The following is a 25424-nucleotide window of genomic DNA, read 5'->3' on the forward strand; positions in this document are numbered from 1 at the left end:
AAAGAGAAGAGTGTATACAAATTATAAGGTTTTATTAAGATATTTTTCGAGTACAGGCTGTATAATACGATTTACATTGAAAATACGTCTTTGGAAATGTATTTTATTTATATCATGGTAATTACGTCGATCTTCGTAGGGTATATACCAAAGTTCACTCAAAGGGTTGAAACGAACCATCTGAAATTAGCGTTTTTACGAGCATTTTCATTAAATGTTCTACCTCGAGGCGTTTGATGGTAAGAGTTACGTTGTCGCCGGGTCCCTCGGGGGTGGTTGTAGGTCCGCCGGAGATGTATTTTTCGGATGGCGGGATATCTTGGCCCTCCAAAGTGGCGGGTGACGGACAGTTGGGATAAAATTTGTCGTGTTCCGTTTGGGGTACGTCGCCGGTTTCCCAACTGCCTAACTGTCCGTGGCAGAGGTAGCATTCGACTATGCCGTCCGAGTCTACGGCGAAAAGTCCTGCGTGGGCCAAGTCTTCCTTGTTCACGTGTACGTTGTCCCATTGCTTGAACGTTTCTAGCCGACCGGTTACGGTGGTGAGATCCTCGTGACTAGCCATCCCGATTCTCTTTGAGCTACGGAATAATATTTCTGGGTCTAAACCCCAAAATGACGTAATCTATAAAAATGACATAATTTAAAAATGACTCACTAAAGATGACGTAATCTACACCATGAAACGTAAAGATTACGTAGATGCGTTGTGGTTTTCATAAGCCAGCCGCTATGGGAAAGAGGAAGATGTCTCCGCTTAGGCTACCAAAGAAATGCGGGATATGCTCGGAAATATACCGGTCCGTGAGAGGTTTCAAACAACATTTAATGACACATTTATCTTGTAATACAATGAAAGAAGATTCGGATCTGGCGTGTGATTGTGATGCGAGTGAATCTCTCCATTACACGGAGGCCGAGGAAATGTCAGATGATAAAATTATCGATTATCTTAACGAACTTATTGGGACATGTAAAAAGCGCGGTGCCACAATGGAATCAACCGAACCAACTACATCTAACCTGCCAGCCGAATTAAAAATGCCGACTGAAAAGGAAATGGGTGCTCTGATTTATTTTCAAGAATATTGTAAAACTAATCAAATTCATAATATTAAAACCGCTGTAAAGAAAATGTGAATAAACGTTTTTATATTGAATACATTGTTATTTTTAAAGGTGACCGTATAAAGTAAATTTTACATCGATAAATTGACACTTAATATTTTTAAAATACGTTTATAATATTTTTCCAACGTGGGCGAATGAATGGACACAATGAACTATTAATTACGTAATCTAAAAAAAAATGACGCGATCAATGAGAAATAACGAGTCGGATTTATAAGATAATAAAAAATATTTATTTTATAAGATGATATATTACAAAAATTATTTTTCTTTTACGAGTCAAAAAAATATTATAGTGTGATACAAAAAAATTAAAATGGACATCGTAATTGACTGTCTATTTCAGCGCGGTTCTGGGTAATCCATTCGGCGAAAAGTAGACTTCGTCCCAAGGAACACGGTTGTCGGGTGTTTAGAGTGTGATGTTGGAATAGCCAATTCACTGGTGGGGGGGGGGGAAGTCAAAGTCGACAAAGGCCATTTTCGCCATACCACCGACACGATACTGAGGGTTTAGTTATGAATAAAACGGGGTATAGTCGCGCGACGGGAATTTATACTCCGTTTATGATGACGTAACAGGTTGTTAAATTTTCTAGTGGCCATTATATCATTGTTGACGTCTCTTCGTGAAAAGCCCTTAAAGAAGCTTTGGTGACTTCTACGTTTTGATCGGTGACGTATATAAATCACGCAATAATGTCCGCAAATGACGCTCGTTGTCGATTGAAGTCGCCGCTTGGTGGGCGTAATTTTTCTCGAATTTTGTTTTAAAAAAAGTTTAATGGCTGGCAAAATGGGCCGTAGCGCCAAAGAGTCAAAATACCAAGCCCGTTTTAATTTATCAAGGTAAATCGCGACCCAATGGCTGCCAGGTTCATCGTGGGGGTCCAGATTTACAACCAGTGACGCTGGAAAACTATTAATCTTATCGGGTAGACAATCCGAAGCGAATACCCCCATAAAATTGCGCGTACGTCTCAAAATGTCTAAAATCTCGGATCCGCGCATAATTACACGTTTTCAATAGAAACGTTACGATCTTTGTCTACGCTAAAGCTGGCTTGAAATTCGGCGAAAACTACGCAGCTTAACGTTTGCGGGACTGGTTTCGCCGAATTTCAAGCCAGCTTTAGCGTAGACAAAGATCGTAACGTTTCTATTGAAAACGTGTAATTATGCGCGGATCCGAGATTTTAGACATTTTGAGACGTACGCGCAATTTTATGGGGGTATTCGCTTCGGATTGTCTACCCGATAAGATTAATAGTTTTCCAGCGTCACTGGTTGTAAATCTGGACCCCCACGATGAACCTGGCAGCCATTGGGTCGCGATTTACCTTGATAAATTAAAACGGGCTTGGTATTTTGACTCTTTGGCGCTACGGCCCATTTTGCCAGCCATTAAACTTTTTTTAAAACAAAATTCGAGAAAAATCACGCCCACCAAGCGGCGACTTCAATCGACAACGAGCGTCATTTGCGGACATTATTGCGTGATTTATATACGTCACCGATCAAAACGTAGAAGTCACCAAAGCTTCTTTAAGGGCTTTTCACGAAGAGACGTCAACAATGATATAATGGCCACTAGAAAATTTAACAACCTGTTACGTCATCATAAACGGAGTATAAATTCCCGTCGCGCGACTATACCCCGTTTTATTCATAACTAAACCCTCAGTATCGTGTCGGTGGTATGGCGAAAATGGCCTTTGTCGACTTTGACTTCCCCCCCCCACCAGTGAATTGGCTATTCCAACATCACACTCTAAACACCCGACAACCGTGTTCCTTGGGACGAAGTCTACTTTTCGCCGAATGGATTACCCAGAACCGCGCTGAAATAGACAGTCAATTACGATGTCCATTTTAATTTTTTTGTATCACACTATAATATTTTTTTGACTCGTAAAAGAAAAATAATTTTTGTAATATATCATCTTATAAAATAAATATTTTTTATTATCTTATAAATCCGACTCGTTATTTCTCATTGATCGCGTCATTTTTTTTTAGATTACGTAATTAATAGTTCATTGTGTCCATTCATTCGCCCACGTTGGAAAAATATTATAAACGTATTTTAAAAATATTAAGTGTCAATTTATCGATGTAAAATTTACTTTATACGGTCACCTTTAAAAATAACAATGTATTCAATATAAAAACGTTTATATTAAACTTATTATTTACCATGGTGAATATTAGTAGAAATTATGTTTAATTCAGAGAAAACGGCATGGTATTAGAAGATAAAACTTATTTTATACAAGACGTTTCGAGCCGAGGCTCTTCTTCAGTCGTTCGTTAGTTTTAATTTGATTTAAAATTTTACCACGCGCCATATTCAAGTTCTAATATCACGCGAGCAGAAGATCAGCGTGTTAAAAAATAAACAAAAGTTTTACTGATTTTAACAATTTACGTGTGTAATAGAATCAATGTAACCGATAAATCCAAAGTATATGTAAGTCAGTGTGAATTATTAAAATATAAATATAAAATAAAATAAAATTTTAAATCACAATATTACCCCAATTAGTTACTTCTTGACATCCTTTATCTAAATTTAAATTACCTAGTTTACGAATATACAATCCTTCATAGAATTTTCTTTTGTACCAATTGGTTTCCCGTTTTAAAATTTTGTAATCATCCCATTTAATAGAGTGGTTTAACGTAGACCAAATATGTTTTGAAATTCCGTTATTCATATCGCCCTTAGCCACGCAGGATTTATGTTCACGTATCCTGTCTAAAATGGAACGTTTTGTTTCACCAATATACGTTTTTCCACATGAGCAAGGGATTTCATAAATAACGCCTCGAATGGCGGAATCTTCTATTTTAGGTTTTAAATGAGAAATTTGATTTTTTAGTATATTAGTGGTTTTTGATACTAAGTTTATTTTATAATTTTTCAAAATACGTTTAAGTTTCTCTGTGGTTTTAGGTATATAGGGTAAAACTAAAACCTCCTCTTTAGGTTTACTTTTCATATCAGAAGGCATGCTGATTAAGTTTCTGTCAAATATGGTTTCTATAAGTGTTTTTGGATAATCTGATTCAATTAACTGATTTTTAATTTTTAATTTATCCGCAATTGGGTTATCAGATATGGATTCAATATGGTGTTTTAAACCTTTTACGACTGATGTTTTTACATGGTTGGGGTGGTTTGAATTAAAGTTTAAAAAGGTTTTTGAATGAGTAGGCTTTTGGAATAATGAAAAGGTTAGTTTACCATTAACATTTTTAATAAATAGGTCTAAAAAAGGAATTTCGTGGTTAACTTCTAGTTCAAGAGTGAAGTGAATAGAGTTATGTAAATTATTTAAATCATTGTGAAAAGTCGTTAATGAATCCAAGTCTCCCTTCCATACAAAAAATATATCATCCATAAAACGAAGCCAGCAAGCCAAATGATTTTTGTCCATGTCCGACCCAAAAATGGTATCCTCTAGATTTTCCACGAAGAGATTTGCTATAACCGGTGATAATGGATTCCCCATTGCTAGGCCGTCTTTTTGTTTATATAAAAACGTTTATTCACATTTTCTTTACAGCGGTTTTAATATTATGAATTTGATTAGTTTTACAATATTCTTGAAAATAAATCAGAGCACCCATTTCCTTTTCAGTCGGCATTTTTAATTCGGCTGGCAGGTTAGATGTAGTTGGTTCGGTTGATTCCATTGTGGCACCGCGCTTTTTACATGTCCCAATAAGTTCGTTAAGATAATCGATAATTTTATCATCTGACATTTCCTCGGCCTCCGTGTAATGGAGAGATTCACTCGCATCACAATCACACGCCAGATCCGAATCTTCTTTCATTGTATTACAAGATAAATGTGTCATTAAATGTTGTTTGAAACCTCTCACGGACCGGTATATTTCCGAGCATATCCCGCATTTCTTTGGTAGCCTAAGCGGAGACATCTTCCTCTTTCCCATAGCGGCTGGCTTATGAAAACCACAACGCATCTACGTAATCTTTACGTTTCATGGTGTAGATTACGTCATCTTTAGTGAGTCATTTTTAAATTATGTCATTTTTATAGATTACGTCATTTTGGGGTTTAGACCCAGAAATATTATTCCGTAGCTCAAAGAGAATCGGGATGGCTAGTCACGAGGATCTCACCACCGTAACCGGTCGGCTAGAAACGTTCAAGCAATGGGACAACGTACACGTGAACAAGGAAGACTTGGCCCACGCAGGACTTTTCGCCGTAGACTCGGACGGCATAGTCGAATGCTACCTCTGCCACGGACAGTTAGGCAGTTGGGAAACCGGCGACGTACCCCAAACGGAACACGACAAATTTTATCCCAACTGTCCGTCACCCGCCGCTTTGGAGGGCCAAGATATCCCGCCATCCGAAAAATACATCTCCGGCGGACCTACAACCACCCCCGAGGGACCCGGCGACAACGTAACTCTTACCATCAAACGCCTCGAGGTAGAACATTTAATGAAAATGCTCGTAAAAACGCTAATTTCAGATGGTTCGTTTCAACCCTTTGAGTGAACTTTGGTATATACCCTACGAAGATCGACGTAATTACCATGATATAAATAAAATACATTTCCAAAGACGTATTTTCAATGTAAATCGTATTATACAGCCTGTACTCGAAAAATATCTTAATAAAACCTTATAATTTGTATACACTCTTCTCTTTTTTCCCAAAACACTTTTACCGATGACCGCCCGCTATTTTACGGTACGCTTAGGGGCCCGAAAGTGTTTGTCGGCGAAAACCAACTCGAATTGTGCCCGACATTAACTATGACGGGTAGGCTGTTTGCATAACATCGTGTCACCGCCATAGGGGCAGATAACCTATTGACCTAAAATGGGTTAACACCTGGGTTTTATGGGTTATAACATCGTAAATCAGCTAACCTTTTGACCTAAAATGGGGTGCCTCCAGCTATTAACTATGACGGGCCGGCTGTTTGCATAACATCGTGTCACCACCATAGGGGGAGATAACCTATTGACCTATAATGGGTTAGCACCTGGGTTTTATGGGTTATAACATCGTAAATCATCTAACCTTTTGACCTAAAATGGGGTGCCTCCAGCTATTAACTATGACGGGCCGGCTGTTTGCATAACATCATGTCGCCACCATAGGGGCAGATAACCTATTGACCCAACATCGTAAATCAACCTCGTAAATCATCTATTGACCCTAAAATGGGGTGCCTCCAGCTATTGACCTTTTGACCTGTCGAAAATGTACGCAAAAAGGGGGCCCCTATAGGGGCCTGTTTCACCCTTATTTAACGGCTGTTTGCATCGTGTCCATAGGGGCAGATAACCTATTGACCTAACATCGTAAATCAACCTCGTAAAACAGCTAACCTTTTGACCCCGCCGAAAATGTACGCAAAATGGGGGCCCTATAGGGGCCTGTTTCACCCTCTTTTAACGGCTGTTTGCATCGTGTCCATAGGGGCAGATAACCTATTGACCTAACATCGTAAATCAGCTAACCTTTTGACCCCGCCGAATATTGCCGCAAAAGGGGGGCCCCTATAGGGGCCCGTTTCACCCCCGTTTCCCCCGCCCGCAGGTGCCCCTATCGGTAGATCGCCTCCCTTATCTCTATTATGACATGTTTTCCGTAGAGTTTTCGTTGAATGCGGGGCTAAATCATTGAGTTGCGAATATATAACTAGAGATACAATTACGTCTTCATTAATCGGGATTTCACGGGACAAATTCATCATTGACTGTAATCTTTATCATTCGGAGGTGGCGCCTTCTATCTTTTCCAAAAAACTATATTTAAGCAAATATCGTCTGCTTATATACTTTTTTGCACGGGTTCACGTGTATCTTAGTGGTATTTTATATTTAGATATTTAAATTACTGAGAAGAAGCTCAAAATTAGGTTTAATATTCTGATTATAATTAAAAGTAAATATTGTATTATTCTAATATAAATTAACCCTTCATGATTTCGTAGGATTTTTAGGCCTTTCGATGTTGAGCAATAACCAGGTTGGCGATATTTATCCTTTCTTCCTGCACCAGCTCAAGCAATATTACCAATGACCAAAATATATCCTTAAATATACACTTAATTTAGAAATTTTCCGTTTAATTTCATTTTCATTTTTTAAAGTAAAAAATACTTGGCCATTTCGGCCATCAACTAGCATATCATGATGTTCCCACAAATTGCGTTCAAGATTCAACATATGTCAAACATTCGAAATGAAGTCAACATTTATAAATACAATTTCTTCTCTCAACTTCTCAAGTTGTTAATTAGTCCATGGGCTTTGGGTCTAAATCCATAATTGCCTATAGTAATTGGCGTCATAATCTGTTTTTCCGATCTCCCAAAATTATTAAGTCAATATTTTTAAATTAAAATTTCAAAAAGGGCAAGAATGCTTAAGATACTAAATAATAATTAAAGAATTTATCAACGAACTCTTCTAAAATTACCTTAATAAAATTTCAATATCAATTTTTAGTTCCTTTACTATTTACAACTTCTTCAAATAGTTCCTCTATTCTAGGGGGATGGAAATTATGGAGAGGGAATTATGGGGTTGACTGGGTTAAGCCATTGAACTTAAGACAATATAGACATCTAGCGGAAATAGTATGAACTTAAGAAAATATTTTCGTCTGCAAGTTGTTGGCACGCCAAGTGTTTTTATGGTTTTTACAATGAAACAAGGAAAAGCGTTCAATTTAATTTTCCAAGAACACAACTAGAGTCAGTTGCAGCATGGACTAATTAGTCCATGGTTGCAGGCTAAGAAAGGCAAAATATATAGTACAGTCGGCGCAAGGATACCTCAGACTATTTCCGGCCAGTCGACCGCGCGAAATTTGAATTTGACCACTTTACGGTCAATTTCAAATTTCGTGATTTTCATCGTCTTTTCGCGCCATCTAGGAAACGAAATTGGAATCTATTTTTTAAATTCATGTTGTCATGAGTTTAATTACTGAATACAGCCGAATTATTTTGTTAAAGAAAGTTCGATAATGGAAGCCCCAAATATTTTAAATAGCCCAAGAGGTTACTATAAAAAGCACGATAAAGGTTTATTGTTAACAAGTAAAGAGAGAAAAACATAATTTTAAACGTTTTTAGCTCATTAAGACAACGTTAGCCCCAAGAAAGCGTGGTAACTATTTTAAAAGAAACTGCCAATTTAACTGGTAAGACGTAGAAATAAATTTACAAAATTAAATAATTATACATACTATTTTAAATTTAAGAATGATAGAAATGCCTTAATTTTTAAATTTGCTCGCCACCACAATTATGAAATTTAAAAATAAAGATTCCAATTTTGGTTTCTAGATGGCGCTAAAAGACGACGAAAAGAGCAAAATTCGAATTTGACCGTAAAATGGCCAAATTCAAATTTCGCGCGGTGGAAAGACCGGAAACGATCTGAGGCATCCTTGCGCCGATTGTACTATATATTTTGTCTTTCTTAGCCTGCAACCACGGACTGTAAATTTACAGTCCATGCTGCAACTGACTATATACTGCTTTTTCCAAAAGCAAAAAAGAGACAAATAACGGTTTGATTATATATTACAATATTTTGCTACTAAAACCAAACATTAAGCTTCCTCCACTAATTAAAATCAGTTTCCAGCACTCAACCAAAGAAAAACCCGTTACTACTTGCTATTTCGAACATCTAGCAGACGAAATTATTAGTACACCATGGACTGTAAATTTTAGAGGACGAGTAAAGCGTAGCCTTCCCCTGTAGAATTTTGGTTTCCCCGAGCATCAATCACTTCGAACTAGAGAGAGAGAGTCCGTCAAGGTCATTTGTACCACGCATAGAGATAGACCCCCCCCCCCCCGCATGTTATCTGGAAATCTGGCCGACCGAATGACACGCGCTTTAGTTTTTTTTTATGACCTTGAGCGACTCCCTTCAGCCTGATCAGTGAACGGGGCGTAAAATACCTCGGGAATACCGGTCCTCTAAAATTTACAGTCCGTGAGTACACGCATACATGTTAATCTAGTAACTCTGCTTGCCGTAAGATGACGCTATAGGCTTAGTTTAAAGCGGTGCCTCCGATATTTTAGAGGCCGGTGCGCGCTTGATCGCAAGTGGGGAAAATTAACAAACGCTAGTTCAAATATTTCCCAAGAGGTAGTGTTTTTAAATTTGAGCACTGTTCGCACCGGAAAAAGTTTTTCTTGGATAAAAAAAATTGTTATGAAGTACATTTTAAATTTTTAAATAAATAGTATAATTTAATTTAAATAATAATCTTCCGCTATATTGATTTCATGTTCAATTTGGTTATTTTAATCAGTTACAGATATCACAATATGTTTTTTTTTTCATTTTGTGTAATGTTAGGAACTTTAGAAATGTCAGGTACAGGTGTCTCACTAGTTGGGTTCTTTCCATTTTGAGCATCGTTAAGAAGCTCTTCACTTTGAGCTATCACAATTTCAATTTCTTCAGTTGACGATAAGATGCTTTGAAATGACAATGACAAGTTTTTATTTACAGACCATAATTTCAGTCGAAGCTCTTTTGGACTAGCTGTGGTCATTGGTTTCACCAGTTACATCTAATAAAACTATGCCTATAGTGAGTTGCAGGCTAAGAAAGACAAAATATATAGTACAATCGGCGCAAGGATGCCTCAGATCGTTTCTGGTCATTCCACCGCGCGAAATTTGAATTTGGTAATTTTACGGTCAAATTCGAATTTTGCTCTTTTTGTCGTCTTTTAGCGCCATCTAGAGACCGAAATTGAAATCTTTTTTTTTTAATTTCATAATTGTGGTGGCGAGCAAATTTAAAAGATAAGGCATTCCTATCATTCTTAAATTTAAAATAGTATGTATAATTATTTAATTTTGTAAATTTATTTCTACGTCTTACCAGTTAAATCGGCAGTTTCTTTTAAAATAGTAACCACGCTTTCTTGGGGGTAACGTTGTCTTAATGAGCTATAGACGTTTAAAATTATATTTTTATCTTTACCTGTTAACAATAAACCTCTATCATGCTTTTTATAGAAACCTCTTGGGCTATTTAAAATATTTGGAGCTTCAATTATCGAACCTTCTTTAGCTGCATTCAGTAATGAAACTCATGACAACATGAAATTAAAAAATAGATTCCTATTTCGGTTCCTAGATGGCGCGAAAAAACGATGAAACTCACGAAATTTGAAATTGACCGTAAAGTGGTCAAATTTAAATTATGCGCGGTCGACTGGCCGGAAATGGTTTGAGGTATCCTTGCGCCGACTGTACTATATATTTTGTCTTTCTTAGCCTGCAACTGACTATAGTCTTTCTCTTGCTGATTTCATACCACTGTGGTTATTGTTGTTTCCGTTTCCTATGGGAGAGAGGGGCATCCTCTTTGGAGATTCATTCATTTAGAGTTCATTTTCTTTGAATTTCTTGGTTTTGCCGCCTTCATTGAATAATAGATTTTGTCCCAAAATAATATCATTATATCTAACAGGTATTGCATGGCATAATAACGTTTTCCTTTTGGTTGAATTGCTAAAGTCTGTTCTTCAGAAATGCTTACTACATAATAAGGCTTCACCTTTCATGTTTAAAATTGACTCCGCATTTGAAAGATCATCATGGAAAATTTATTTAAAGGGGAATTGTCACCAAAACCAAATTTTACGAGGTTTTTTTTACAGAATGATAGAAAATATATCAATGATCAGGTCCCTGAAATTTTATAGTTATTGGAAAGTATATAAAAAGCTACGTTATTTTTTCCGCAACCTACATCAAACGGCTCCAAAAATTTCAGAAATCGCGGCTGAACCTGCGTGCAGCGCCAAAAGAATGAAGCGGCACAAATTTGAAAAAGTGCGGCGTGTAATGCATTTTAAAAACACGATAAACTACAATCTACGAATATAACTCGGTTAAAAAGCCAAGGTGAATGTAGTAGCAGACGACAGTTCCGACCAAAAAACGATAAAAACGGGGAAAATAATATTTCGTTCACGAGATGGCGCTGCAGGTAGGTTCAACCTAACGGTTCTGAGAAAATCGAGTCGGGGGGGGGGGATAAATCACGAAATTTGGTTGCTAATAATAAATCAAATACTGGAAATATTAACATGAAATTTTTTGTATAACCATTTTCGGACGTCCTTTCTCCATTTAAATGGTTTTTAACCAATTTTAGGGTAGTGACAATTCCCCTTTAATCCAAAGTTTATTTTTCTCTTCATTCTTGGAAATTTATGGAAGCTCACATGTTATCTTTACTCCTTTTTCTTGGGACATTTGTTTCATAGCAATTTGGTACTACGCCAATCACCATTTTCTAACCTCAGAAATGACTACTCCTCCCTAATTAGAATTTAATATAGCTTATTAATTATTTATTATTAATACTGTACCCTTGAATTAATAGTATAAGGTTGCATTTCATATTACTAATCCAAGCGCAACAACCGACGCTTTACAAAATATAGATCAAAGGCCTAACTATTTTAACTATTTAAAATACCTAACTTAATTTTCTAACCTTTTTACCAATAATAAAAGATAAATTTTATTAGTAAATCAACGTAAATCCGTATGAGGGCACGGCGGTCCTGTTTCCCGGCCTTTTGGAGCCACACTGGGATCTCCGGTGCCAGCTGTGCCGGGTTACTTGGGCTGCTTTGTGCTCGTCGTTCCCCTTTAAGAGCTCTCTCCAAAGGGTTTGACTCTTTACCTCCGTAGTTAGGGTGTCGGCTGGAGTTGCTACAGCATCCACTCTTAATCCCACTGCTGTGTGCGACAAGGGCGTATTTAAGGGGGGGGGGGGGGTTGGGAATTGGTTCACCCATTGCTGCACCTTCTGCTGGGTTGAGTGGCTTGCGTCAAAGGTGTGACCATCAGTAGTAGGGTACTACTACCCATGTTGGATTTGTCACCGATCCGGGCTAGGTGGACGCTGGCGTAGGGCACTATGATGATAGGCCTCCGGTGGTATGGTCTCTGTTACTAGGTACACCGGGCTATAAATTCTGACACACTGGTTACCCGCGGAACTTGGTTGTGCAGATAGAGAAAAACCTATTCATTACGCCTGGAGAAAACGTCCTTGTTACATCACTCCATTAAAAAGATATGGAAGGTGTTGCAAATGTGGACGCCAACAACAACAACAACACCACACAACAAGCAAAAGTGACAAAATTACCAAAAGTGTGACAATCCCTGTACTTTCGTATGCTAAAGGTTTAATGAATGCTCGACTCGAGATCGATAAAAGACTATTTATTGTCGCCTTTCTGGATCTTTTTTTAGTCTATGGTATTATATAGTAGGTAGATGGCGATTGCATCTCCACAGAACGACGAAAAATTAAAAAATACACTAACTTTGACCAGTGCTACGTACAAGGAGACTACCCGAGGTGGTTATCTCCGATTTAGTTCAAACTCGGGTGGTAAGTAGACCTTCATGTACCTTGAAAATCCCTAAAAGGGTGGACAAGAATGGGCTTTCGTTTTGCCATGGCAACCAAAAATGTTGTACCTCTATTTATTACATTTCGATAATTTTACCTTTCGAATTTTTCCGTACTATAATTTCAATCGCGTACTATATTTAAGAAATTTTAGAAAGTTCCTTTCTGTTAACATAAGAACGGTGTTTCCAGTTTCTTATGTTACATATGCTAGTAGGCTAAGAATTGAAATATTATACTCCTTGGAGTGTTTGGTTTGTACTCTAAAATACGGCTGAATTGACTAATCAAGCGTGTTGTAGCCTAACGAAAACGAAATATGTTAGTAACGGCCAACTATGATAAAGTGATACCAGGCTATAGCGAGTAATCAAAGTTGATTGTACTTGTGCACTATATTTCATAATTTTATAGAAAATTCGATAATTTTTCGGCTTCGATACTATAATTTCAGTTTTGGGACCTGGCAACGCTGGTCGGAAACATTTTTAATTCCTCCTCCCCTCTCATGCCGGGGAGAAATGATACCTGATTAGCATGCGTAAATCCAGAGGCGTAGCTGATGGTCAGCAGGGCCCACGGTGCGGGGGGCCTTGAGCTTCAGGGGGGGGGGGCCTTGAGCTTCAGGGGGGGGGGCTCGAGCTTCAGGGGGGGGGGGCTCGAGCTTCGGGGAGGGGCCCCGCTAACCATAAAATTAAAAAGGGGGGCCTCATAGAGATTTTTGCGGGGGGGGGGCTCTGAGTTATCAGCTACGCCACTGCGTAAATCCAGCAGTTAATGAACTTTCCACGTTGGCCGCTAACCGAAAAAGCGTGAACTGATAAACCTCACTCATTTATCATTTAAAATTTATATCAAACCATACGGTATGAATTGATTCATGTATGAATAAATTACATTAATGTATACAGTGAAATGATGAATAATTATAAGAAGTTATTTTTATAGGTAGTCCAATGGTTGTGGCGTTAAGTCGGTTCCATTCCGAGGTGATTTGATTTTTTTCATCGAATTATTAGATCTTCATTCATTATTTAAAAAGTCGCTAGATGACTTGGGCCTAAGGTGGTACCTTGGATATTAGCCTACGAATTCGGGCGAATAAATTTCCAATTTAAAAGAAAAGAATAATGGCACGCCATTGAAAAAAAGTAAAACAATAAAAATATTTGTACGTACGGCCATACGTTTCGGGGAGGGGGCATATGCCCCTGTGCCCCCCCTGGCTACGCATCCGTATTTGTATAAGTATAATTTCGATATACATATTTTGAAGGGCGAGTTCACCATTTACTAAAATCCCACATTTCTATATCCCAGCATTAACTATATACACAAAATATTTTTATCGCGGTGATAGGCGCTTAAATCAAACATCTCCAAGGAAATCGCCAAGTTATATTTCACCTGTAGGCCAAACGTCGTGTTAAGAAATGCTACCTGGTTAAAAGGAAAAACTTGTTGCATACCGTACAGGTGTAAAGTTTCCATTATTTCAACCTTTTGCTAATGCTACAGCAAAGGCGATAATTGAGGCTAGACAGTTTAGTCTAGAGGAAAGTACTACACTCGCATTCCAATCCTTTAAGTCAACTTTTATTATGGTCTTTTTCTAATTAACCAAAATATTTTAAGCTCTTTTTTTCAACTCTAAGTTTAAAAGAGAGTTTCGTAACGGCCGGCTGGCGTAGTGCTTCCAACCGATTCTCAGAGAACATCGCGATATCTGAACCGAGTAAATAATTACGATACATCAGATATCAGATGATCCGCATTTACGTTCAGATTTTTTCAGATCAGTTGATCAAAATGCAAACCCATATCTACTGATATTCGCAAATGCGAATAATTTGATCTATCGCAATTATTAACTCGGTTCAGATAACGCCACTGGTATCTGAGAATTGGTTAAAGCACTATCTGAAACGGAGTTTAGCTCTACTTTTGTCCAAAAGAGCGTAGTGCGTCGTCGTGTACTCTGTTTCACTCAAAAATGAAGCAAGCCAACTAATTGCCTGTCGAGAGCTGGGCCGTTTTAACCCTTCCGTAGGCCTTAGGCAAAATCTCTCATTTACCGACTTTTCGGATCTCCGTAGGTCCTATTATATGGAATCGTAGGCCCTAATGTCTCCTAAAAATTTCGTAGGCCCTAGGCACTTTGCCTTATTGATAAGGCGGCCGGCCCTGGTCGAGAGTTCTGCTGTAAGCATCAGACAGCCGCGAAATTTTGACCGGCGACGGCGATCCGGTGATTTTTCATTGGCGGCGGCGCGATCGGCGGAGGTGTAGAACCAAAATTTAACGGCGGCGTCGGCGTGGCACGACGTTTATATGAAATTTCGTAGAAAATAAACTGTCTTTTATTTGCACTAGCAAAGTAATAATCGAAATGTGATAAAGAAAGAACTACATTTTTGTTAAAGCTGCAAAGAGACTGATAACAACGGAAAATCTGGTAGCCTTGTTAAATATATTATAAACCGGCGGCGGCGCACCGTTCAAAATCATTCGGCGGCGACTACAGGGTCAAGCGGCTCAAGCTTGAATAACGTGGAATGGAATAAAGATTTCTGAATTTCTTGCCGGAATTCGAGATTTCTGGATTTCTGGCCGGATTCCGAGTTTCCCGTCGGATTTCTGGATTTCATGCCGGAATCCGAGATTTATCGTCAGATTTCTGGATTTCTGGCCGGATTTCGAGTTTCCCGACGGATTTCTGGATTTCATGCCGGAATTCGAGATTTCACCTCGGATATCTGGATTTACTCCCGAATTTCCAGATTTTCCGTCGCATTTCTGGGCGGATTTCGCGATTTCATATTTAATCTGGATTTCTAGCCTATTTTCGAGATTTTTAAAAAATATTGGAATTTGAAGAAATCCAGCATTTCGGATTTCTTGGAAAGTGTACGGTATTTCTTTGAATGTCCGAGCACTCGCTTGTCATACTACATTCAATAATTCGTCGTAGCTTTGCCAAAGTAAGCATTATTTTGATGCTATTTCACTTACAAGTTAGCCTTGGCTGAACCATTAAAAAGACGCCTTTCAGTACCTGAAAAGCTGTTAGTTCTTAATCACGTTACGATTTACGAAGTCATTGACGAAACAGACTATCATTAAAAGAAAATAGGAAGTGTTTATTACGTTACTTTTGGTACGTTTCTAAAGCCATTAAGCCTGATAAAAAAAATATCGTTCTAGGAAAATCTAAATGATTTAAATGAACGTCATTCAAGGCAAAAAGGAATATTAAGAAAAACGTTTAATCTAATTATAATTTTACCCTTTCGCGAAACGGTAAAGTTTTAATTTTGCGAGCACTTTCGCAAACTATTTCTTCACTTAGATCCATTACATTCTAAATACCAGTGGGTGAAAATTCCGTTTTCCCTACATTGTGATGACTCACTTCCCCTGCGTCATAACGTCGTCAGGGTGGGATACCAGAACAGACATCTTTATGACGTCAGGGAAGTGAGTCTGCGCCAGATATGGGGAACGAAATTTGATGTATACATTTTATAACTAACTTTCGTTAAGGGGAAAGCCTGTGAAAGTTTAATATCGTTTTCTGCCACCAGATGGGGTAAGGATTCCCTTAGTATCCCGCTGTATACTCAAATAAATTATCTCTAACCAGAGGCAACTATATATCGGCCGCAAAATAAGAAAATTTAGAAATAACAGCTGACTACGTGTTTAGAAGTGTTGAAACATAGCTGCACGGCCCTAGTTGGACTCGGGCTCATCTCAAAATTTTTACCCAAACGTTAAGTGCTCGTCTCTGGCTCAATGTAAGGAAAAATATTGTACAGGCTCAGCTCAGACTCAGTTAAAACGACAGGGTTTGAAACGGTTCGTCTCGGACCCTTGTTAAGTTTTATTTTTAATGTGGACTCAACTCGGTCTCATTGGTTTTTCATTTTTTTCCCTCGTCTCGTCTCGAGCTCAATTTTCTTAAGTTAACAAATTTGGGCTCGTCTCGGGCTCTTCTTACCTAAACAATTCGTCGAGGACTCGTCTCAGACTAGGGCCCGGAATAAATATTACGGGCCTCACTCGTTTTGAGTCCTCGACTCAACACCAATTTTATGGCACAGAAAAATATTACGAGTCAGTACAAAATAAATGGCTGCATGTTTTTGTAGTTGTTTTTTGAGTAAAGGGGATTTTATGTATCTATACATAAGAATTAATGCTTTTTAACACGCATAATCCTATAAAATGGAAAACTTAATTACTATAATTCTCTTCCAATTTTAGAAGCAGCGAAATATGATTTTTTATTTAAACACTAACTATTATTCAAATTCCTCATCCAAAAATAGTAATTGAAAACGGTTGAATGTTGGTTTATTTAAATCAGTTCGCACGATTTGTAGAAAAGGCAGGATACGCCACAATGAAATTGCAAGCTTTAAGCAATTAACTTGTGACATATGGCATTTTAACCATTGCTGTAGTTGCGTCCATTCGCTTTTTGTTTCCCCTTCGTGTACCCTGGTTTATCCCGTAAATACCAATACATAACCCTCGTCCTCCAAATTAAGAGACTAACTAAATTTACTCTTTGCTTTTTAACGTTGCTTGGTTTTGCGTTTGTTGTTGCCTACTTCCAGGGGTTAGTAGGCCACACTTGGAAGCTCTCTGGCGCTCTTTTAACTCATCGTAGGAAAATGGGAAAAAACAAGCATACTTCTCAACTCACCCCCTACAACTCCTTCAAATTTTTGCATAACCTTTCGAAACACCCTGCATATACCGAAAACCAAGCGCGACAAAAAGAATTCTTATCTGTTAAAAAACTGTATGACAGAGATAAAATATGTATAAAAAAACTCTGAATATTGATAACAAAAAATACCTTTATCCAAGAGACATAGAAGATAAGCCCTGGACATAAGAGTAAATTCAACGAGGCACCCTGTTTTTAAGCATAAACTGAACTGAACTTCTACGTATTTCGTGACAAATGAGCTTATTTTATAGAAAGGCCTATTAAAGAAGAAATACTAACTAAATAAATAAATATCATGTTTTTGATTGATAGCGACACCTATTACAACGTTAAGTCGAAAGCGTTCTTCTGTCTCTTGCTTTATCGTATTTTTCTTACCCGGAGCCCCGGTGACCCTTCCACGGAACCCCTAGCCCCGAACGAGGGGTAAGACAGTCTCAGATAATCTGTACACCGAGTTCGCAGAGTGTCTTACCCCTCGACGCCAAACCGTCGATTTTTACGGGAGCCGTTAAAAATATTCAAATTATTTTAAATCAATGATTATGCACATCAAATTAAACGTAATTAAATTGAAACATATATATAAGGCACTTGTCTGCGACGTCAGGAATCTAGTGGTAGTGTCAGATTTTGTCTTCGATGAGTAGTGTTTTCTCTAGATGCTCCTAATTAAATGGGTGCAGCTTTCAGAGCCGAAAGATTATTTGTAATTAATGATTTCCTAATTAAAACTAACTTTAATTGACTTGAAATGGAAAAAGGTGGTTTCAGAATTTGTCTCCGATGAGTAGTTTTTTATCTAGATCCACGGGATTAAATGAGTGTAAAAATCTTCGAAAATTCGGGCTTACGGATCCAGTACAGGTCAAAGCCATGCGATGCGTAGCAGTTTGCGTTCTTTAAGGCAATGATTTTTAAATTCCAAACATTAAAACCGAGGCCTAGCACAAATACAGGTCCCAAAGGCGGGGAAATCATTTCCTCGCCTTAAAATTTTCGTCGATTTTAAAAGTAGATTACGAGCGAAATAATTAAGGGAAAATTATGAAAGTAGTCTTAAATAAAACCTGGAAACTTACTAAAAATCATATGAAAAATTCAAAGTTGAGTACAAACACTAAAATTATTAAAAAGTCTCCGAATTGCAACACAGTTAGGAAAACAAATTCCCGTTGGAAAAGCATTAGGGAGAAAAAACAATTTTCACGAAAATTCGTCCGCTTAGACTCAGTTGGTGTCTCCGCCGTTCGGCAGAGCACGGCCCACTGCGCATGCGCTCGCGTTCTCTCGCCCCGTTCTCTCGCCCCAAAGGGGCGAGAGAACGCGAGCGCATGCGCAGTGGGCCGTGGGCAGAGCCACTTGATTTTTGAATCCCTCCTCTTCTATGGAGATGTCCGCTCCTATTGACTGAACGCAGTATCAGTCACGTGCTTCCTCCATGATAGGACTTTCAAGTATTCATTTTGGGGGCGCTGAGCACCCCCCCCCCCATACGGGCCTGGAGAATCGCCTCGGGCTCAAAAATGAACTCGAATATTTAAGGACTCGGTCCCAAACTAACAAATTGGCTCAAAATTGAGACAAGCCCGTGCAGCTATTAGTTTATGAGTTGAAAGTGTCGTAAATTATATGAACACAGAATCTGTAAAGAGCTACAAATATCGATCACGTTTTTTAAAGGGTGGTTTAAAAAGCCCCATTTCAGCGATTTTTATAACATAATTAGGGGTCTAAATTTGACATGTGCTTTGATCAGATTTTAAATTATTCCCTATTTAATGTATAAAACAAATTCTATCCATTTATCTTAAGCCATTCTCATAAAATTAATGGATTTAAAAATTAAGATTTTGTTAAAAAAAAACCACTAAATGATTAAACAAAAAATGGTCTGAACAAATTCCCAAAAATCAAAAAATGATCTGAACTAATTCCAGAAAACCAATAAACGGTCTGAATTACAAATTCCCAAAAATCAAAAAATGATCTGAACTAATTCCAGAAAACCAATAAACGGTCTGAATTACAAATTCCCAAAAATCAAAAAATGATCTGAACTAATTCCAGAAAACCAATAAACGGTCTGAATTACAAATTCCCAAAAATCAAAAAATCGTCGGAACAAATTCCAGAAAATTCAAAAATGGTCTGAACCAATAGTTGATTCTATAAAATGTCTTTACGCTTGCCCAACTTGTTGAAATGTTGCCCTGGAATAGTTCAGCCAATGCCTAAGAATGAGTTCATAAACTCTTTAGGGGGAGAGAAAACGGATCCACAGCTGAAGCGGGGAGGCAACATTTCAACAAGATGGCCAAGGTTATTTTATAAAAAGAACTATTCCAGAAAACCAAAAAATGGTCTGAACCAATTCCAAAAAAACGGTCTGAACCAATTCCAAAAAACCAAAAAAACGGTCTGAACCAATTCCAAAAAATCAAAAAATGGTCTGAACAAATTCCAGAAAATCCGAAAATGTTCTGAACAAATTCCAAAACAGAAAACATATTAATTTTATCTATATGGAATACAAATGATGTAGATTGTGGCATTACTAGCCAACTAGTAATTATGTCAAGAAATTATTTTAAAACAAGACCCCCATCAATAGCGTTACTAGCAATTAGTACTTCTTGGTTCTGTTAACGGGCCCTAAATGGGTTAGAGTGTGCAATAACTGGTGGCTTTACCGGGGAGTCGGGGTCTGGCTCTTGTAACCCATAAGGGCGGTGGCACACTGGGAGATGTTAGCTCTGATCAAATGGTCCTATCTCCACCTCCGACTTCGGTCAGGTTTGGACTGGAAACTGAGCTTCGGCTCAGGCTAACGGAGAGGGTCCGTGCAAACTGGCCGCCTCGGCGGTTTGGGTAGCCTGCTGTGGGGTGGGGCACACCGGGATCTCCGGTGCCAGCTGTGCCGGGTTATGTGGACCGCTGTGTGCCCGTCGTTCCCCTTTAGGAGCTCTCTCCAAAGGGTATGACTCTTTACCTACGTACGTAGGGTGTCGGCTGGAGTTGCTACAGCATCCACTCTTAATCCCCCTGCTGTGTGCGAAGTGGTAATTGGTCCACCCATTGCTGCACCTTCTGCTGGGTTGAGTGGCTTGCGTCAAAGGTGCGACCATCAGTAATAGGGTACAACTACCCATGCTGGATTTGTCACCTGTCCGGGAGTAGGGTCAACATGCCGATTCTAAAACAGTACAGTGGAAGGACTCCACCGTCTGGAGACTGCTCCACCGAGTGGAGACCGCTCCACCGAGTGGACAGTGCTCCACCCGGTGGAGGCCGCTCCACCGAGTAGTAAACGTACAAAGACAGGGTGACGCTGGTGGTGAATTGTAGAAGGCAGCCGCCTTTCTGTGTATTAATGGTTGATGGTCATCTCTTTACCCCCTGGTCGAAAAGAAGGGCTATGATCCTGATTGACAGTCCCCGCTTTCCGTTGGGTGGAGAACTAGTAAAGCTAAACATCACTTGTGGTGAACGTGTAACGCTATAGAGAGTGGTGCATAAGAAAACGTAAAGACTGTACCCCGATAGAAGGCAGCAGTCTTTCTCGCTATTAATGATAGAAGGTCCCCACCTGCAGAAAGAAAGAGTTTTAATCCTGATTGACGTTCCCCGCTTTTTCACCGCCTGTATGAAGCGCGTACGTTTCTCCGATACTATTGTATACGTTCTACCATACGAAGACCGTGTAAACTACGAATTGAGAAATAAACAACATTTTATTATGCAACTTAGACTTAAATTTGAACCACTGATTTCCCCGGTATTATTAAAGAGGCGAATGAGTGGTGGTGAATGTTATAGCGGTGGAGCGAAATCCATGGGTTATCCGCTGTGGTGATGTAAATACCATGACGCAATAATTGAGTATATAAACTCGAGCGATCAGTGGATATGCATTCAAACACGAAAATTCAAGTCAAGACGAATAACCCGACAAGAACTATGTAAGTAAAATTTCCATAATCCTGGAGAAAAATTAGTTATGTAATTTTTGAATTATAGGTATAACAAATTTCATTTTTGGACTATAGGTATAAAAAATCGATAGTCGTTGATTTTGAATTCTTTGACGGGCGGACCAGAGATGAAAAGCCGGAGAAAATAGTGAAAGAAGCGTCAGCATGTTCGGCCGAAACTACACCCCGGGTCGCATCGTGGACTTTCCCCCCGCCGTACCCCCGAGCTGACCTTCCTTCCCGCACTCAACGACAGAACACTTGGGTAGAAAAGAACATACACGGCCTCGCTTGGGACTATGGTTTCACCCCGTACAACAAATTGGAAGAATGCATGCGAATGGCTACTCACGGCTATGACCGCGTATTTTGTAAAGGCGAGGAGAAATGCGTATTTTTATTAGAACTAATACACCGCGAAGTGATAGACTTAAATGGTGTAGGGTGTCGGAAGGTTACTGAATTAGACGAAGACGGACCCATGTTTGCGTGTCTTACTCGTCACAAAACGAACTTTTTAAGTAGGAAATATTCATGCGCTCTTGAAAAGAGTACATTATTTTCGGAGTGGCTATATAAAAATATCAATCTTGTAACTGAACAATTATCAGATGAATAAAAAGCAATTTTATTTAGCTCAAAAGTTTTATTTTTATCTTAAAAATATTTTAAAAGTACATTTTAAAGAATTAAAAAACATTTTAAAGAATTAAACAACATTTTAAAGAATTAAAAAATATTTTAAAGAATTAAAAAATATTTTAAAGAATTAAAAAAATATTTTAAAGAATTTAAAAAAACAGTTTCAAATTCTAATTGCGTTTGGAAAGTTTTCCAAGGTGGCCCTTGTAATGAATGCACCTAGATGTTGCAATACGGATGCATCTAGAGTGACCAGCATGTTCCTCCGCCCTTCCGTCATAAGATGGCGTACATCCCGCCTCCGGATGAGGAACGCCGTTATAGATGTTTGGACGCTAGTTAAGGGAAGTTAAGTTAAGTTAAGTATATATATAAACATTATTAGAATAAATACATACGCAAATCCATCGGCGTTTAGCTCTAAATACCCCTCTGGAGGAGGGATATAGAGGCCATCCGCGTTTCGGGAAGGGCTAATATATGAAAGTATTATATATTAAAGAAAATGTATAAATATATGTATTTATTAATTATACGTACACAGGGATCATGTTAACGGCGATAATTTCCTCAACTAAATCAAGGATCGCTCTAACATAACATTCGGTTCCTTGGAGACTTGGGGTTAATAGGGATCTGATTAGCAGCATGATTCTAATTAGATATAATTATTGATAATTAAAAAAAATGTATATATATATATATTTTTTTCTCATAAATTTTAAATAATTTATATATTTACCCAAAACCATCAATATTTAGAATATTCGCGGGGAATTCCTCAATTAACGAACTGTGTTGATATGGTTCAGGATCAGGTTCATTTAATAATACCCTAATTATTTAAAATTACGAATATGTTATTTACAAGAAACTTCCATGTCATAATAGTACAAATAAATAAATTACTTACATGTCGTCCTCCTGTAAAATCGGAAAAGTATCCGTTGACGAGACACTGTCTACGTCGTCGTCTTCAATTTCATCCTCCGACTCATCAATACCTTCCTCCAAGTATTCGCTCGTTAATGGAATCCTTCCAACAACCATTTTTATATTGGGTTTGGAACGGAAAGTGAACTTTTGACCATCCTGGAGCCCCTTTTAAAGAAACCAATTGGATATGCCGGGTTTTGCCTATAGTTGTAAAAATAACGTTCGCAAAGGTTAAGTAGTAAGAAATACCCTAATGACACTATGTATTTTTCGTGTTTTACGATCCATAGATACTAAATATAGGGAGAAACTTAAATACCCTAGAGTAAAACTACTGTTGCGGAAAAACCATCAGGTATTCGCTAGTTTTCGATGGACAATGAAAGGTTTTCTTAATATATTTGCGGTAATCCGTAGTAGAAACCACTCTCCTCGCACTTCCCCAACCTTTTCTCCTTTATGTCAATCATTGACGCGCGTGAAAATTGGAGAAAATTACAAAATGTCCTGAAGAAACCCAGTAACCCAACTAGGCCTCTTAACTTTGGATAAGTTACTTTCAACGTACAGTTAAAGAGAGAGAGAGAGAGAGAGAGAGAGAGAGAGAGAGAGAGAGAGAGAGAGAGAGAGAGAGAGAGAGAGAGATACATCGCAAAATTGCACAATATTGTGTTTGGACGACAAAGTTTATTTTAATATAATTTATTCATAAATATTTTTTGAAGTACAAACAAGAATAGTAACCTAAGCCTACACACAAGAAACATCTTTACTCTACTTTAAATCCAATCAAATCTATTTCCGATATGTAAATAGATGGAAACATATTGCAAAAAAAATCTCTTTTTCTACTTTTAATTAATAAAATACAATTCCAATATGTAAATATATGTATAAAAATACGACAAAACAACTTGCCTATATTTAAAATATGGTAAAATACAATTCTTATACACAAATATAGTCAGAAAGATACTATAAAAACAAAAAAAAAACAAAAAAAAATGAAAATAAAATAAAATAAAATTAGTGTGGATAAGATTTGCAAATATCATTTTGAAACTAATAATTTTCACGCTTTATTTAAGTCAAGCAATTACATTAATAAAAATGAAAGACGTTAAACAAAATAATAATTTGTAAATATTGTAAATATTTTAAGACAATAAAGAAATTAAGATATGTTTTAATTAAAACCTCTTTTATTTTCTACAATAGTTACTTTTTATTACTATAAATATTCCAATATTAAATGGGAACCGCTGCCCTAGAAAAAGTGCATTCAGAAAAATTTTAAATATTGTAAATTTGTACAGACATTATCTCCAATTGGCTATAGACAGAATATTTCACCCGGTGGGGAATTGTACACTAACTCACATACAAACTAAGACGTTAAACAAAATAATATTTTAAGCCAATAAAGAAATTAAGAAATGTTTTAAATAAGATCTCTTTTTTCTACAATAGTCACCTTTTATTTCTATAAATTTTTAATATTGATATATTATTATTATTATTATGTTAATATTAAATCGCACAATTATCCGGAGTTAAGCCACTCAATGGTAAACAACATTACAAAACAACAACATATTCGTAATTTTAAATAATTAGGGTATTATTAAATGAACCTGAACCTGAACCATATCAACACAGTTCGTTAATTGAGGAATTCCCCGCGAATATTCTAAATATTGATGGTTTTGGGTAAATATATAAATTATTTAAAATTTATGAGAAAAAAAATATATATATATATATACATTTTTTTTAATTATCAATAATTATATCTAATTAGAATCATGCTGCTAATCAGATCCCTATTAACCCCAAGTCTCCAAGGAACCGAATGTTATGTTAGAGCGATCCTTGATTTAGTTGAGGAAATTATCGCCGTTAACATGATCCCTGTGTACGTATAATTAATAAATACATATATTTATACATTTTCTTTAATATATAATACTTTCATATATTAGCCCTTCCCGAAACGCGGATGGCCTCTATATCCCTCCTCCAGAGGGGTATTTAGAGCTAAACGCCGATGGATTTGCGTATGTATTTATTCTAATAATGTTTATATATATACTTAACTTAACTTAACTTCCCTTAACTAGCGTCCAAACATCTATAACGGCGTTCCTCATCCGGAGGCGGGATGTACGCCATCTTATGACGGAAGGGCGGAGGAACATGCTGGTCACTCTAGATGCATCCGTATTGCAACATCTAGGTGCATTCATTACAAGGGCCACCTTGGAAAACTTTCCAAACGCAATTAGAATTTGAAAATGTTTTTTTAAATTCTTTAAAATATTTTTTTAATTCTTTAAAATATTTTTTAATTCTTTAAAATATTTTTTAATTCTTTAAAATGTTGTTTAATTCTTTAAAATGTTTTTTAATTCTTTAAAATGTACTTTTAAAATATTTTTAAGATAAAAATAAAACTTTTGAGCTAAATAAAATTGCTTTTTATTCATCTGATAATTGTTCAGTTACAAGATTGATATTTTT

The 25424-nt window shown here is 37.4% G+C and overlaps 1 protein-coding gene across 1 annotated transcript; it reads left to right on the forward strand.

The window, feature by feature from the left end:
• Positions 1-4989: 4989 nt before the first annotated feature.
• On the forward strand, positions 4990-5802 carry LOC149927249 (baculoviral IAP repeat-containing protein 3-like). The gene is made up of 2 exons (XM_090157838.1): positions 4990-5573; positions 5644-5802. Exons 1-2 carry the CDS (start codon positions 5259-5261, stop codon positions 5800-5802), a joined length of 474 nt encoding a protein of 157 aa, XP_090013964.1. The 5' UTR covers positions 4990-5258.
• The last annotated feature ends 19622 nt before the right edge of the window (positions 5803-25424 follow it).

Source organism: Leiobunum rupestre, chromosome 9 (assembly GCF_980474605.1).
Source record: "Leiobunum rupestre chromosome 9, qqLeiRupe1.1.hap1, whole genome shotgun sequence".
NCBI classification, from domain to species: Eukaryota; Metazoa; Arthropoda; class Arachnida; order Opiliones; family Sclerosomatidae; genus Leiobunum; species Leiobunum rupestre.